Source organism: Rhinolophus sinicus, chromosome 15, assembly GCF_057876585.1.
Source record: "Rhinolophus sinicus isolate RSI-liver-muscle chromosome 15, RSI-T2T, whole genome shotgun sequence".
In the NCBI taxonomy this organism is placed as follows: domain Eukaryota; kingdom Metazoa; phylum Chordata; class Mammalia; order Chiroptera; family Rhinolophidae; genus Rhinolophus; species Rhinolophus sinicus.
In genome coordinates, this window is record NC_142515.1 from 84,210,079 (window position 1) to 84,223,880 (window position 13,802).

The window sequence follows — 13,802 nt, forward strand, 5'->3', positions numbered from 1 at the left end:
AAGTGGTGGGAACGCTGACCTTAGTTTTTCCGATCTGGTAACTCCTTTTGTTGACATTCATCTTCTCCAGCAGGGCAGAGATGACCTCCCTGCAGGGCTGGGAGTTCTTGGGCAACAGCACCTGGAACTGCTCTGTGAAGTCCTGGGTGATTTCGACCGAGAAAGAGAATCCAAGTGAGCATTTCCGCCACTGACAGGAACACAAAGCTCTGGCAATTCCCTCATTAAGCCGGTTTCCGAAGCTGAAACTTGGTTTGATGTGAACGGTATTGATGAAGCTAATATCTCAGACGTTTTGAAATAGTATAAAGCTTAAGAAAGACTATCACAGATACAGAGCACTGGATCTTTCAGTCAGTTACTGAGTAGCTTCGTGTTTCTCCCAAAATAAGACGTAGCCAGACAATCAGCTCTAATGAGTCTTTTGGAGTAAACATTGATATAAGACCCGGTCTTATAGTAAAAGAAGACCGGATCTTATATATTAAAGTTTGCTCCAAAAGACGCATTAGAGCTGATGGTCCACCTAGATCTTATTTTCGGGGAAACACGAAAATGAGGGGGCCTGCTGGTGCTGGCATTGTTGGGGGGTACTCAGGAGATGAGGCCACCCTTGGAGGGGCTTATAGCCTATGGCTCGTTAGAGGGCTGGATCATAGTTGGAAGCAGGTGCCTTTTAAGTAAACAATTATGTCAAATTTTAAGAGCCAAGCATTAGTAAACCCCACTAGCACTTTCTCCCTTTCCTGTAATTTGGCCTTTTCTATTTCCATTGAGAAAGATGGCACTTCCAGTCTGTGGATAAGAAAGGAGGCATGCCGTGATGAAGCCACATCCTCAAAGCCATTCAGATAAGACTGAACAGGGACCAGGGGTCACCACCTTCGGCTGGGGCGCTAGTGCTCACTTAAGCACCAAATAGCTCAGAGTACAAGCCTAGGATGCTCAGGGGCCATGATGACCCCTGGGGACATGCGGTGAGGTCTGGAGACTTCTTGAGTTGTCACAACTCGGTTTGGGGGAGGCGGGGGCGCATGTGCTACTGGCATTGACGGGGTGGAGGCCAGGGACGCTGCCCACCACCCTGCAGTGCACAGGACGGCCCTGCCACAGAGACTCACTCAGCCCCCGGTGTCAACGGCACCATGACTGAGAAACTGCTCTAGCAATTTGGTCTTCACCAAGCTGAGGTGACTCACGATCCCTTGTGTTTTGAGAATGCCCAGTGAGCCACTGCTGAGGTCACTGCCTCCCTGGGCCTCAGTTTCCGTATCAGGAAAATAGGAACCAGGGCCTCCTTGCTACTGGTTGGCAGAATAAAAGTGATGGGTATCAAAGTGTCTATCACAGAAAGCGCTCAGTAAAGGACAGAGCCGCGCAGGGATCTGCTGGTGCAAATCCCTCTTCCCGGCGTGGTTTCACACCTCTGTGTTGTTCAAGGATGGGCCTGGGCCCAGCCACCTCTTCGGAGGAAACGTGCCCCCTTTATGACAGAGAAAGATCCAGTAAAATGCCACTGGTGCCGGGCAGAGAAGCCTTGGTGGAAAGTAACCGTCTGGGTTCATGTGCCGGGGCCCTGCTCTCTCTGGCCGAGGGAGGGGGCTGGCCCTCCGGCCACGGGCAGCCACGTGTGTTCAGCCTACCTGGAACGTGTACTTGGCGCTGTAACCCGACCTCCGGATCCTCACGGTTTCCAGCATGCCCGTGTAGCGCAGCTGCTGCAGCACCAGCTCCTCATCGAAGCACAACTCTTTCTGAAATGGGATGTGAGTGGTCAGGGCAGGTGCCGGAGGCCTGACGCCAAAGCCTGTGCTCGGCTGGGGATGGGGCGCTATGGGACAAGGTCCTGCAGGATTCCAGAGATGGACACCGTTTGGACACACATGCGCCTCCTGGCTGGTCTGGGACTGTCCCCAGCACGGAGGCGCGCGAACCTGAGCACCTGCCTTTCCTTGCTCCAGGCGTTCTTTTTAGAATAAAGAGAGAAGGCTGGTCAGTAGCGGTGCTTAGGGCATTTGTCTTTTCTACAAAATCTGATCTGCTTTAATCCCTGGTGTCCAGGGGATAGATGCCACTCCTTCCCCGAATTCAAGATAATGTACTGCAGAGGTCTTTCCTAAGGGCCCTAATCCAAACTGTGCTGAACTTGTCATACTCTGTGCCAGGTGCTGGGCTAAGTACTAGGGATTCGAAGGCGAGGTCTGGAGGTGGGAGCCAGACACATGCATTAAGGGGGTGGATGCTGCCAGGGCCCCTGTGGGAGGCTCACAGGAGAGGGGACCCCGAGCTGAATGCTGAGGGCTGAGGAAGGTGGGGAAAGCTGAGTAAAGGCCCAGAGAAGGAAGGGAAAGCTGATGGGGCTGACAGGGATATAGGGAGATGCCTGCTGCTGCGGGAGAGGGGAGCAGGGGATGGGAACGATGCTGGCTCAGGGGGCTTCAAACCCAAAGCTCAGGGGCCTTGCCTCCATGCTGGTTGGTGTTATTTTAGTGGATGGAGGGGAGGGAACGGCATGGTGGGGGGGTTGTCAGGACTAGGCGGGGGTGCTTCTGGCATCTGGTGGGCTTTGAGGCCAGGGTTGCTGCTCAACAGCCTACAACGCACAGGATGGCCCCGCTACGGCCAAGAACCACCTGCTGGTACAGCCCCTGCCCAGAGCAGGTGTTGATGGAGCGTTTCCTGGGTTGCCCAAAGCTAAAGCATCCCCGATAGATGAAGAGGGGCCATTCTGCTGCTGGATGAATATGGGGCATAGACCTTCTCTGAGACACCACTGGGGGAACTGGAAGGCAGGAAGGGAGAGGAGGAGAAGGCAGGATTGGGGTCCTTGCGGAGAGGATGGAAGTCATGACACCTGGCAGGGAGAAGCTGGCTGTGGACGTTACCAGAGTGTCCCAGGAGCAGGGGACAGACAGAAATCAGGAAGAGATGGGCGGCCGGATGGCTCAGTTGGTTAGAGCTCGAGCTCTGAACAACAGGGTTGCTAGTTCGATTCCCACATGGACCAGTGAGCTGCGCCCTCCACAGCTAGATTGACAACAACGAGCTGCCGCTGAGCTGCCGGAGGGGCGGCCGGATGGCTCAGCTGGTTAGAGCGCGAGCTCTCAACAAGGTTGCCGGTTCAATTCCTGCATGGGATGGTGGGCTGTGCCCACTGCAACTCAGATTGAAAAAAATGGCAACTGGACTTGGAGCTGAGCTGCGCCCTCCACAACTAGATTGAAGGACAACGACTAGGACCTGATGGGCCCTGGAGAAACACGCTGTTCCCATATAAAAACAAACAAACAAACAACCAGGAAGAGATAGAGTCTGAGAGAACAGAACTCTAGGGTCTCCTGCTCAGGCGTCACCTGCACTGCAGAGGGAGTCCAGATCCCATACAGCCCCCTGTAAAATCCCAGTGGAACGCTGGGGCGCAAGAAGCCTGGCAGCTAGGGCTGAGACTGCTGTGGGGGCTCTACTGGTGCTGTCTTTCCAGAAACTTCTGGATGAGCAGCAAGCTCTGTGCTCCTGCTGCACAACCTCTGCCCCTCCCTTCTGGTACATTCTACACTGGCTGCTTTTGGGATTATCTGAAGAGCACCTCTGACCCATCCCTCCTCGAGCAAACCTCTGGTGTGCTTCCACGTTCCAGATGACGTGCTTGCTTGTGGCTGCCCTTGCTGCCTTCTGCCGACCCCCTTCCCCCACTTCCCCCGGCCAGCTATGGCACACCATTTGTGAACACTCGGTTCCTGGAGGCCTTGCCTCCCACCAACGCTGCGGCCTTTACCTCCCTGAAATGTGGGATCCCCTTACCTTCTCAGCATTGGAGCGGATACAGCGGATAAAGAAGGGCTCTGCCTTCCCCAGCGCCTCGAGGAGCTTGTTAAGGGATGTCTGGGGAAAGAGAAAGAAGGTGCTCAGCTGGGACCCTCTCCAGCACCCCTTTTGGTGAGAGTAGATCCAGGTCACCCACCTGCATCATGGTGGGAGGGGAGGGGGAGTTCTGTGCTAATGTGGGACATGGGAGATTGCAGCAGAATGTTCTGTCTTGGAGGCTGTACTACCCCAGGGAGCCCCTGAGGGGAGGTGTGGGGTCTCTGTGGCTAACAGCCACCATCTTCCTAAGGTCACCCAGCTCTGATCTTTGCCTCAGGTGGAAGGTGGGGGGGAGTGGAACCAGCTAAACCCCTGGGGATTTAAAACACATGTTGCAGATGCCGTGATTTTGGTTTGTGCTCTGCTGTTCCCAAAAAGGATCTATGTTAACTCCTATATGAGGTAACGGCAAAAAAAAAAAGCCTAAGTGGGAACAGAAGACTCTGATTGACGAGAGAGAAGGAATAAAAAACCTAACAGTGATGGTCAGCAGCTGTTGGACCCCCTAAAAAAAAAAGTGTCCCCAAGTTTCCTGGCAGCCAGGGAAAAAACAGGAAACATGACCTAAGGACACAGCTTGGTGGCTACATTAAATCACATGCTAACTTGTGATTCTTTTTTTAAACTTGGTGATTCTTAACCAGGGGCGATTCTGTCTTCCCAGGAGCATTTGGCAGTATCTGGGGACACTCTGGTTGCCGTGACTGGAAGATGCTATAGGCATCTGGTGCGTGGGGAGGCCAGCCACGTTTAATATCCTACAATGCACCGGGTGGCCCCCCCCACGGAGAATGAATGGTCTGACCCCAACTGTGAAGCAGTGCTGGGTCAGGAACCCTCAGATAACGATCAGCCGCCTCGGTCGGGGTTGTTCTGGCCGAGCCATGTGAGCGTCAGGCCACCCACCTGGAACTGGGCACTGATGCTCGGCGGCTTCTTCTTCTTGTGCAGATGCAGCAGTGACTTGGTAGTGCGGTCATGCAGGGTCATGCTGATGATGAGCTTCAGAGACTTGGAGTCCAGCAGGTTCTAGGACAGACACATGGGATCGGGTCTGCCCTCCTGAGGCCCCATTGGGAGGCATTGATCCCAGAACCAGGATAAAGCCCCCGGGGGTGGCAGCTTTTAGGATCGGTCTCAGGACTGTGCTTTACAGATGACACTAGCTTCGGGAGGGCTGATTACAGCCTCTTTCGTGGCCTGAGTGCCTGGAAGGCCAGGGCCATGGAGCATAGCCTTCCCTCTGTGCAGCCCAAGGAGTGCTGACCTTACTGTTGGCCAATGAGAGGGACCTGCACTGTCCCCTCTGCCGACCAGACTAGAGTCTGCCCTTATTCTTCTATAAACTTCATAATCCGTCCGCATGCTGTCCATGGAGATGAGACAGAACACCTGGGTGCACGTTACCCATGGTCGGCTGCTGGGGTCTTGGCTGCCCTCTGGCTGAAGGACCGCCTCTCCCTGAACACCCATGATGCGTTGCGACCCCTGGAGGTGGCTTGTCGCTAGACCCCTGATGTGGGGTAGGACAGAAGGGTCTGTTGCCTCTGAGCAGATAAGCTCTGTGGTACTGTTCACGCTCCGGGGCTCTCCGTGGACCAGGCTGAGCCCACCTCCTTGCTTAGTCCTTCCCCTGCCCCCTCTTAGGGCTCTCCTGGGAGCTCTCCTCTACCTCACTTTTGCAAATTCTGCTCCTAAGAAACCCAAAGAAAGACAATTCCAAATCATCTCCAACAGGAGATTGGGGCAGGGGGAGGAGGGATTGGGGGAGAAGAGGAAGGAAGTAAAGAAGCCAGAGACGTTAAACCACCCCGTCCTTGCCCCCCGTTTTCCAGAAAACGACTTGAGCCAGGAGCTCTAAGACAGGCAAAAGCAAGGCGGCATTAGATGGTGTCGCGTGTGTTTACCTTCGGAATGATCTGCTTTTGTTTGGTACCTTTACTTTTCCTGTCAAAATATTAAAAATGGTTTTGTGAACAGAAGGAACACAGGGTCTGGATCCAGGTTAGTTCAGCAAGCCACGCCTGGCAGGTTAGACGGAGCAAGAGAAGAGAGCGGAGAGTCGAGAAGCACAAGTGCAACGAGGCCGCCGCCACTGCCTCTCCAAGGACCCGGCAGGGTGCTTCTGCTACGGTCTGTGCACACTGGCTTCCCCAGGTGACAGGAGCATCTGGTCTGGGAGCCACCTGGATGTCCAGGGAGCAAAAGGGGGCGGGCTGGTAACCTACATGGCGGAACATGCACCTGCACAGGGCCAGGAGTGGGGGAGCCAACACACCTCACAAAATGATGGGGATACCCTGAATAGAGCTTTGAGGGATTGCAAGAGGTTCCAACACCTATGAGGTGTCCCAGCTCTATCTGCTACATGTTGGCAAACTTGAAGCAGGCCCAGGGCCCCGCTGGACATCCTGGTAGCAGGGCAGAGGTCTGCCCTGCAAAAAATGGAAACGGGGCCTGAGTAGGAGTGCTTTTTGGACTTGCACTGGTGCAAAGTTAAAAACGAAAGCTGATCTTTTGCCTGAGGAAGGGGGGACGGCCCCCACACTCTGGCACTTTATAGAAACAAAAGAAAAACTTTTAAAATTACAGCTTGGCACACTTTTAAGACCAGATGGAGACAGGGCCCCACAGATCTGCAGAATGCGTGGCTGTGAGTTTCTGCACGTGTCAGGTTTCATCTTAATCCCCATGGGGTGGAATAAGGCCTAATAAAAATGAATTTGGAAACTGGCTCCCTTGTGGCTACAAGCTGTGCCCTCAGCCAGCCCTGAGTGTCTGCCTGGTGCTGTGGGTATGAAAATCATCACCCCTGCTTTGCAGATGAAGATGAATGCTTGGCACACACAGGCCACAGGGTGAGTGAGCAGGAGGGAGCCTGGGTCCAAACCCAGTTTATGTGGCATCTGGGCACTTCCTACCATATCATGCCACCGTCCACACAAAGCAGGGCCACAAAAATCACAGGCCCTACTTCCCACGGTTTCTCTAGCTCACAGGGGAAAGGGGAAGCAAGCCTTGCTCTGCAGGTTTGGGGGTAGAGAATTAGACACTTCATGGGAGGTGCATTCCTGCGAAGCTGTGCTGGGCACTGGGGAGCTGGCGGGGATTTGGGCCACAGCGCAGACACCGGGGCAGGCGTATTACAAGGGCCATTGAGTGACAGCTGGTGTGAGAACAAAACCACAAGACAGAGCGCAGCGTTTATAGCAGCTGATTCAGCGGGTTACTTGTCCAGGGAGCAGGGGAGGCGGTCGTTGCACTTGTGGGGGGGCATCCGCAGCCTTGGGGGACTCACAGGATGAAGGTGCGGGGTTTCTGGAGCCGACTGAGGGATTGGAGAAGCCTACGGGGGTCGTCACCCTGCCAGGGCAATCCTTTGATGGTCTTGATGATTTGGTCATGCAAATCTCTGAGAGTGAAGGGGGGGGGCGCAGTGACAGAGAGGAGACAGAGTTAGAGCAGTGGACCCTCCACCTCGAGGTCCCTGGCTCGGTCGGGACTGTCCCCAGGCCACTGGAGCTGAAACATGCAGCTTGGGCAGCCTGCTCACCACTGCCTATTCCTCCTGCACCAATATAAGGTGGGGGGTTGGCCAGAAGTGGCCCCCATTCCAAGGAGGCTTCCCCTCCTTGGGGGCAGTGGGGGTCACTTTGGGCCAAAGGGATATTGCAACATGGTTTTTCAGATCACTGAAAAAGGCCTCATGTTGAAGAGCCTTTTGGAATCTGTGAAAAGCATCAAGGGGCTGCTGAAAATAGAAGGTGGAGGGGGGTGGTCGGTCTCTGTGGGAAGCAGATTAGTTTCTCTTGATGATTCTGTGGCCACATGTCAGCCTTCTTGTTGGCTTCAAGAAACGCCTTGGGAGGAATAAATTGAAATTCACACAGGGGTTCTTAACAGGGGCAATGCTGTCCCTCCCTTCCCCCGCCCCACTAGGAGACATTTGGTTGTCACGAGTGGGGGCGCGGTGGGGGGCATGCTATTGGCATCTGGCGGATGGAGGCTGGGGAAGCTCTTTAACCTACTATGGTGCTCGTGACGGCCCCCATCCCAGAGTGACAGGCTCAGAGTTGAGGGTGAGAAACCCGGGCTGAAGGAGATCTTAAGCGTTTAAACTTATCCGCTGTTTTGTTCAACGACTGTGGGTTCAGGATCAGGTCTGAAAGTATGTTCTAGGCCCAAACGCTGGCACCAGTGTGTGACAATGAAAAAGGCTTAAGAGGCAAAAATCGAATGCTCTGAAAATGGGTATTTGTGAAGGACGTCTAGATGACAAATGTCTTTGTTAGAACTTTGGGAAGTGAGGAAGCAATGATTGCAGGATGAAGATGGGAGATTCAGGTTTTTTGTTTCGTTTTTGTTTGAAATTCCTCATTCCAGTTATTTCAAATGCATGTTTAAGCTCTGGGCAGTTGGCCTGGAAAGACCCCGACCGGCAGCCCCTCGTGTGTTCCATGCACCATGCCTGGGCCTGACGGCCATACTTACCTCTGTTCCCTCGCCCTCCAGGGAGGCACGGAGAGCAAAGACAACAGAGTGGTCACATTTACCTCCACATCCTGAGCAGTCAAGGCAGCGGCCAGGGCTCTGGACAAGGCCCATGAGTGGCTTCTGACTATAACCCCCTAACTTCGCCAAATATGGCAAGAGCGCCCCCTGCAGGCCCCGGTGCTCCTTGGCTCCCGAATCCCCTCTCTCCTGGCCCTGGACGCTGCGCTGAGCGCCTTGGGACACCGGCTCCTCTGTTGTGCCTCCCTGGTCTTGGGTTCGAAGGCCCTCGCTCTACTTACTTCTTGCTTTCATAGAAAGCAAAGATGTCCTCAAAAGCGTTAATATCGAACTCCTCAGACCCGTCAACTGAGAAATCTAGCATTGAGCAGCTGTAAGGGAGAATCTGTATAAACTAAATGTGTTCCCGGGGTGGGAAACACAGTCCGGGGGGGCAGGAGCCACAGCCCAGCCCAGGGGCCATGCCCCAGGGAGACTGATATTGCTTCAGCAACTGCTGGTCAGGGGCCACCTTTCAGTCTTTGCAGGAAAAAAACAAAAACAAAAAAACCGACAAGCAAATGGGAGGGACGCATTTTTTGCTCTTGCCCCCTTTTGGATGAAAAAGCCTATTTAAAAACGCACCTTTTCAAAAGCAGGAAAATGAGACACTGTGCTTTCAGAGAAATGACATTCAGTCACTTACCCAGGTGCTAGTTCTACCTTTATACACACACTTACATGCATCTCTCGAAGAAGTTTTTATTACAAAGGTCACAAAAATAATTTTTTTGTGTTTGAAAATTTAGTGACTCGCTTGCTCCTTGGGGATTTGTGAGTCTTGAGAAAAAAAGTCAGGGACTTGGTTACTTCCAGGCCCTTGGTCCATGCTGCCCCCACTGCTAGCATACCCAGTCTGCTTTGTCTGCCTCAACTGGTCCCTCCTCTGGCTTTGGCATTGCTCAGATATCGGTCTGGTGTGGCCTTTTCCACCCCACCTTCCTGGGAGCATGTGCCTGCTCACTTTTACACTCAGTACAAACTGGAGTATGTGAAGGGCCCTTGGTCATTGCTAAGTGGCCACAAAACACCCCACGTCATCTCATGTGCAACGAGGGGGTGCTGGCATTTCTGACTGTGAATGAAGCATCTTAGCAGATCTGCTTTTGGGAATCCCTGCTCAGGCTGAGGGAGGAAGTGCTTTTAAATCAAGCCTGTCATTCTGTGGGACCAGCGGCCGCTTTGGCTCCACCCACCCCAGCCATGAAAAGGATCCTTTGTAAACTGAGACACCCTAAATCTTCCTAAAGCAGACAACACACCAAGGGAGGCCTGCCTTTCTCGGTGCAGAAAAGTGGCAGCCAGATGTTGTTTGCTTCTGGGTCTTTTTGGTTCAAGCAGCTGCTGTGTAAGGTCAACCCCAACCTGGGTTTAGTGTGTGGGGTTTCCGGCCCTGTTTTAAACAATGTTCTGCCTACTGGCTTCAGTTGGGACAAATCAAGGTCTTGCTCACCGGTACAGCTTTTCCGATGGGGTGCTACCTCCTCTTTGCAGCTCTCCCAGGTGACTTCGGGCACCCGGGCTGCCCAGACCTGCCAGGGGCACAGATAAGATGGAGTTGGGGGGCTCAGGGTCGCCTGCAGTTCGAAGGCCTTTGTCTCTTCCAGGCAGTTGTGATGTTGACTTAAAAAAACAGCCTGATACTCAAATGCGGGTAGAGCAGGGAACTGTGAAATTTCTGATACCCAAACAGCACCACTTATTCCTACTTCTCATAAAGGTCTTATCCTTTTGGTCCTCCTTTTCATCAATGCCCATCAGAAAATACAGCTCACGGCTGTTGTCTGAAGCCCAGGGGCCCTAAGAGAGCCACTTAGCCCTTTTGGACCCCAGGTTGTCACAGACAAACGCAGACACGACTTCCTGCCTTGTAGGTGGGACAAGGTTAAATTATACACCTCGCAGAGTTTCTGTTTGGGACGATAAGAGTTCTGGAACTAGGCAGAGGTGGTGGTTACACAGCATTATGAATGCGCTAAATGCCACTGAAAGGCGCACTTCAAAATAGACTGTGAGTGTCCCCCTCTCGAAGGTGATATGCCCCCTGCCCCTTGCCTCTACCTGCAGCCTTCTCAGCCCTCTCGGCCCTTAGGCGGCCGGCCTCCCGGAGCACGGCCATGGCCCGGATGGCTGCCCGGAGCACAGCCCAGCGGAACACGGCCACCGGGTCCATGCCAATGAGCTCCCGCACGTAGGAGCTGTCACTGCTCCGCAGAAGGGCCACAATGTCTGGCCGCATGTAGTCCATGTTCTTCTCCCGGAAGTCCTGGTAGGAAAGAGGTGGGGGGGTGTCACTCGATGCCAGCACAGAAAGGGCTGGTGGTGGGGCAGGGCCCACTGCGACAACAGAGAGTGGTTCCCGCCTGTGGAGCTGGAGATTCAGGGCTGGGGATTTGGGGCTGGGGATTTGGAGTGGGAGATTCGGGGCTGGGGATTCACGGCTGAGTCGGAGCACCCTAGCACCTCTTCCAGCACAACCGACAAAGGGGATGGATTGACCAAGTACCAGAGGGAAGGGGTTTCCACGTCACCCCTGTGATCCCTTTCCTGCCTCCGGGGCCTGACACGTACCTTGATCTGATATTTCACCTTCCCTGCGAAGTGCTGAATGATGAACGCAGGCTCCATGACGGGGGTGCCCAGGAAGTACCTGTTGTCCTCGTGCTGTTGTTTGAACTTGGCCAGCAGGGTCTGGCTCGTGGCGTGGGGGAAGCTGGAAAGAGGATACGAAATGGTTAGCTGCAAAAACAGCAGCTGATCACCTGCTCTGCATGGCAGGTTGCAGGCCCTCCACTGCCATGGTGGGCAAGCGGTGCTCAGGCTGCTCTGGGAGGTGAGGCTGAGGGCCGGGAATCTGCTGTCTGGTAAAAACGGGCCAAGCGCGAAGGGAAGCATTCAGGGCTGAGGAGTGAGCCCAGCGTGGGAAGAGCGGTAAGACGAGGATGTGGGCCCACCATGGGCAGCTCCCAGGAATGATCCCAGGATGGGGAGACTTCTGACCTCGGATCTGTCTATACCTGGATGCTGTGTCTTGGAGGGGGTCTTGCCCGGGGTCCCGTTAGAGGGAGGAGTGTAGGGGCAGAATAAGGCAGCCACTGTACCTGGCTGTTTCTGCCTCCCAGGAAGGATATGTCACAGCCTGCTCTGGCACACTCTGCCTGTGCCCAGCCTCGCCACAAACACAGCAGTGCAACATGCCTCTGAATCCCCAACGCCCACAGCTTAATGGGCGTGGGGGCCAAGGGGGAGATCCTGTAGCTATGAAGCACATTGTTTCCATGGTCGGGAAAGGATGTGGAGAGTAAGGGACCTGCTCACGTGGTCATCAGGATAAATAACATTTTAACGAACTATTTTAGAAAATCTAAATCAATGGAGAAAAGAAATCCATGATGAATCAAAATGGCCAGGTATTAAAGACTATTCCAACCCTGCTGGGCCTGGCCCTGCCTTGCACGCCTCCCCCAGATACGGCTCTGGGAGTTTCCTGGGAGTGACAATTTAGTCCTTCCTCATGCCCTGCCCTTTCTCTTGTCTGAAAGTTCTCTCTCTGGATTCTGGTGTGAACGGACCTGTCTGTCCCCATCCTGGATGGGGACTTGGTGTGAGGCAGGAGGTGAGCCTAATTACCCATGTCTCACAAGGACCACAGCACACAAAGGCCCAATAAAGAGGAGTTAATTAAAAAACGTGTCCTGATACCCGAAAGCTGGGAATGTGACCATAATTAGAAATAGGGTCTTTCTAGATGTAGTCAACTTAAAATGAAGTCACGGAGGGTGGGCAATAGGACTGGGGTTTTTGTAAGAAGAGAAGACAGAGACAGACCGAAGAAAAGATGGTGATAGGATCAGAAAGGCAGAGATTGGGGTGATGCAGCTACAAGCCAAGGATATCTGGGGCTGCTAGAAGCTGAAGAGGCAAAAAGGATCCTCCCTAAGAGCCTCTGGAGGGAGTGTGGCCCTGCCGACACCTTGATTTCAGCCCACTGATACTGATTTTGGATTTCTGGCCTCTAGAACCCTGAGAGAATACATTTCTGTTGTTTTACGCCTCCCCCTGTTGTGGGCATTTCTTACAGCAGCTGCAGGAAACTAATTCAGTAAGTGAAATTTAGTGACTGTGATTCCACGATTCCAGTGACTACAGGTGCAGGACCAAGCACGAGGCACCACTCCAGCCTTCACCGTGGCCTACAGGCAAGGGGTGCCAGGCTTGGCAGAGTCCGGTGTCTGGACCTGATACCATGTGCTGCCCTTTGCAAAGAGGCACCAACTGGGTTCCCAGTTTCTAGACTCAGGTCCCAGAATCCTCTTCCAAGAACTCTGGGGCGGGTGTGTTTCAGAATTCAGTTATTGCATGTGTTACTCCTGTGTTTCCCCAAAAATAAGACCTAGCCGGACAATCAGCTCTAATGCATCCTTTGGAGCAGAAATTAATATAAGACCGGTCTTATTTTACTATAATGTAAGACTGGGTTTCATCTAACATAAGATAGGCTCTTATATTAACGTTTGCTCCAAAAAACGCATTATAGCTGATTGTCCGGCTAAGTCTTATTTTTGGGGAAACACGGTATTTCCATGGTGAATGGTACATGCATTTTGCAAATGGGAGGGCAGGATTTCTGGCCAAGTGAGTCTGAGAAACTCATAGTTCTCAGGATGTGTGCATTTTGGGTAAGGCTCCGAGGGCTGCGGAACCGGACTAAGTGCGTGGGTTTGTGGATGCACCAGGCCGTGGACACTCACTTGCTCTCTTCGTCCAGCAGATAGAAGAGGCCGGTGGGCTTCTTGCTGATCAGATGGATGCAGCCAATGTTGTCTGTGTAGTCAATGTTGTGCCACGAGATCCCTTCACTCTGGTACTCCTCCTGCATGGTTGGGGGGTAGCCAATCAATTCATTATTTCATGGCTGTTCGTGTTTACATAGCACATGTTACATATAAACAGGTTATGTTTAGTATGCACAGACATACTTATACAGACATGTAAATAACAGAAAAGGGATTATATCAATAGAAGAGCATTAATTGTTTCAGATTATTATATAAGTTAATAATTAGCAACATGAAGTCACCCAAGGGTCAACAAACTTTCCCTGTAAAGGGCCAGATTGTAAATATGTTAGGCATTAAAAGCTAGATGGTGTCCTGTCACAATTACTCAGTTCTGCTGCTGTAGCTTGACAGCAGCCACGGATGTTATGTTAAAAAAAAGGGGGTGTGTCCATGTGCTAATAAAGCTTTATTTATAAAAACAGGCAGAGGGGCCGGATTTGACTCCTGGGCCCCCACTCTGGAACTGCAATATCTATAATAGCTATACAATGTACGAGACCTACATAACTTCAAATTTTAAAATGTAAAACGAAACAGGTGAAGATA

General features: G+C 52.8%; 1 protein-coding gene across 14 annotated transcripts in view; it reads right to left on the minus strand.

Moving 5' to 3' along the window:
* MYO9B (myosin IXB) overlaps positions 1-13,802 on the minus strand; it is an 80,113-nt gene that overhangs the window by 16,140 nt on the left and 50,171 nt on the right. For 7 of the 14 annotated variants that reach the window (XM_074337949.2, XM_074337950.2, XM_074337958.2 and 4 more), the window contains exons 11-21: positions 13,167-13,288; positions 10,987-11,128; positions 10,477-10,681; positions 9,869-9,947; positions 8,658-8,747; positions 7,163-7,276; positions 5,772-5,811; positions 4,771-4,893; positions 3,802-3,882; positions 1,644-1,754; positions 20-142 (exon numbers count right to left, since the gene is read on the minus strand). In XM_074337949.2, coding sequence (XP_074194050.2) covers positions 20-142; positions 1,644-1,754; positions 3,802-3,882; positions 4,771-4,893; positions 5,772-5,811; positions 7,163-7,276; positions 8,658-8,747; positions 9,869-9,947; positions 10,477-10,681; positions 10,987-11,128; positions 13,167-13,288 — 1,230 coding nt within the window. Of the gene's footprint in view, positions 1-19; positions 143-1,643; positions 1,755-3,801; positions 3,883-4,770; positions 4,894-5,771; positions 5,812-7,162; positions 7,277-8,355; positions 8,371-8,657; positions 8,748-9,868; positions 9,948-10,476; positions 10,682-10,986; positions 11,129-13,166; positions 13,289-13,802 lie in introns of all 14 variants that reach the window. The other 7 variants (XM_074337951.2, XM_074337952.2, XM_074337959.2 and 4 more) reach the window with 4 other exon arrangements.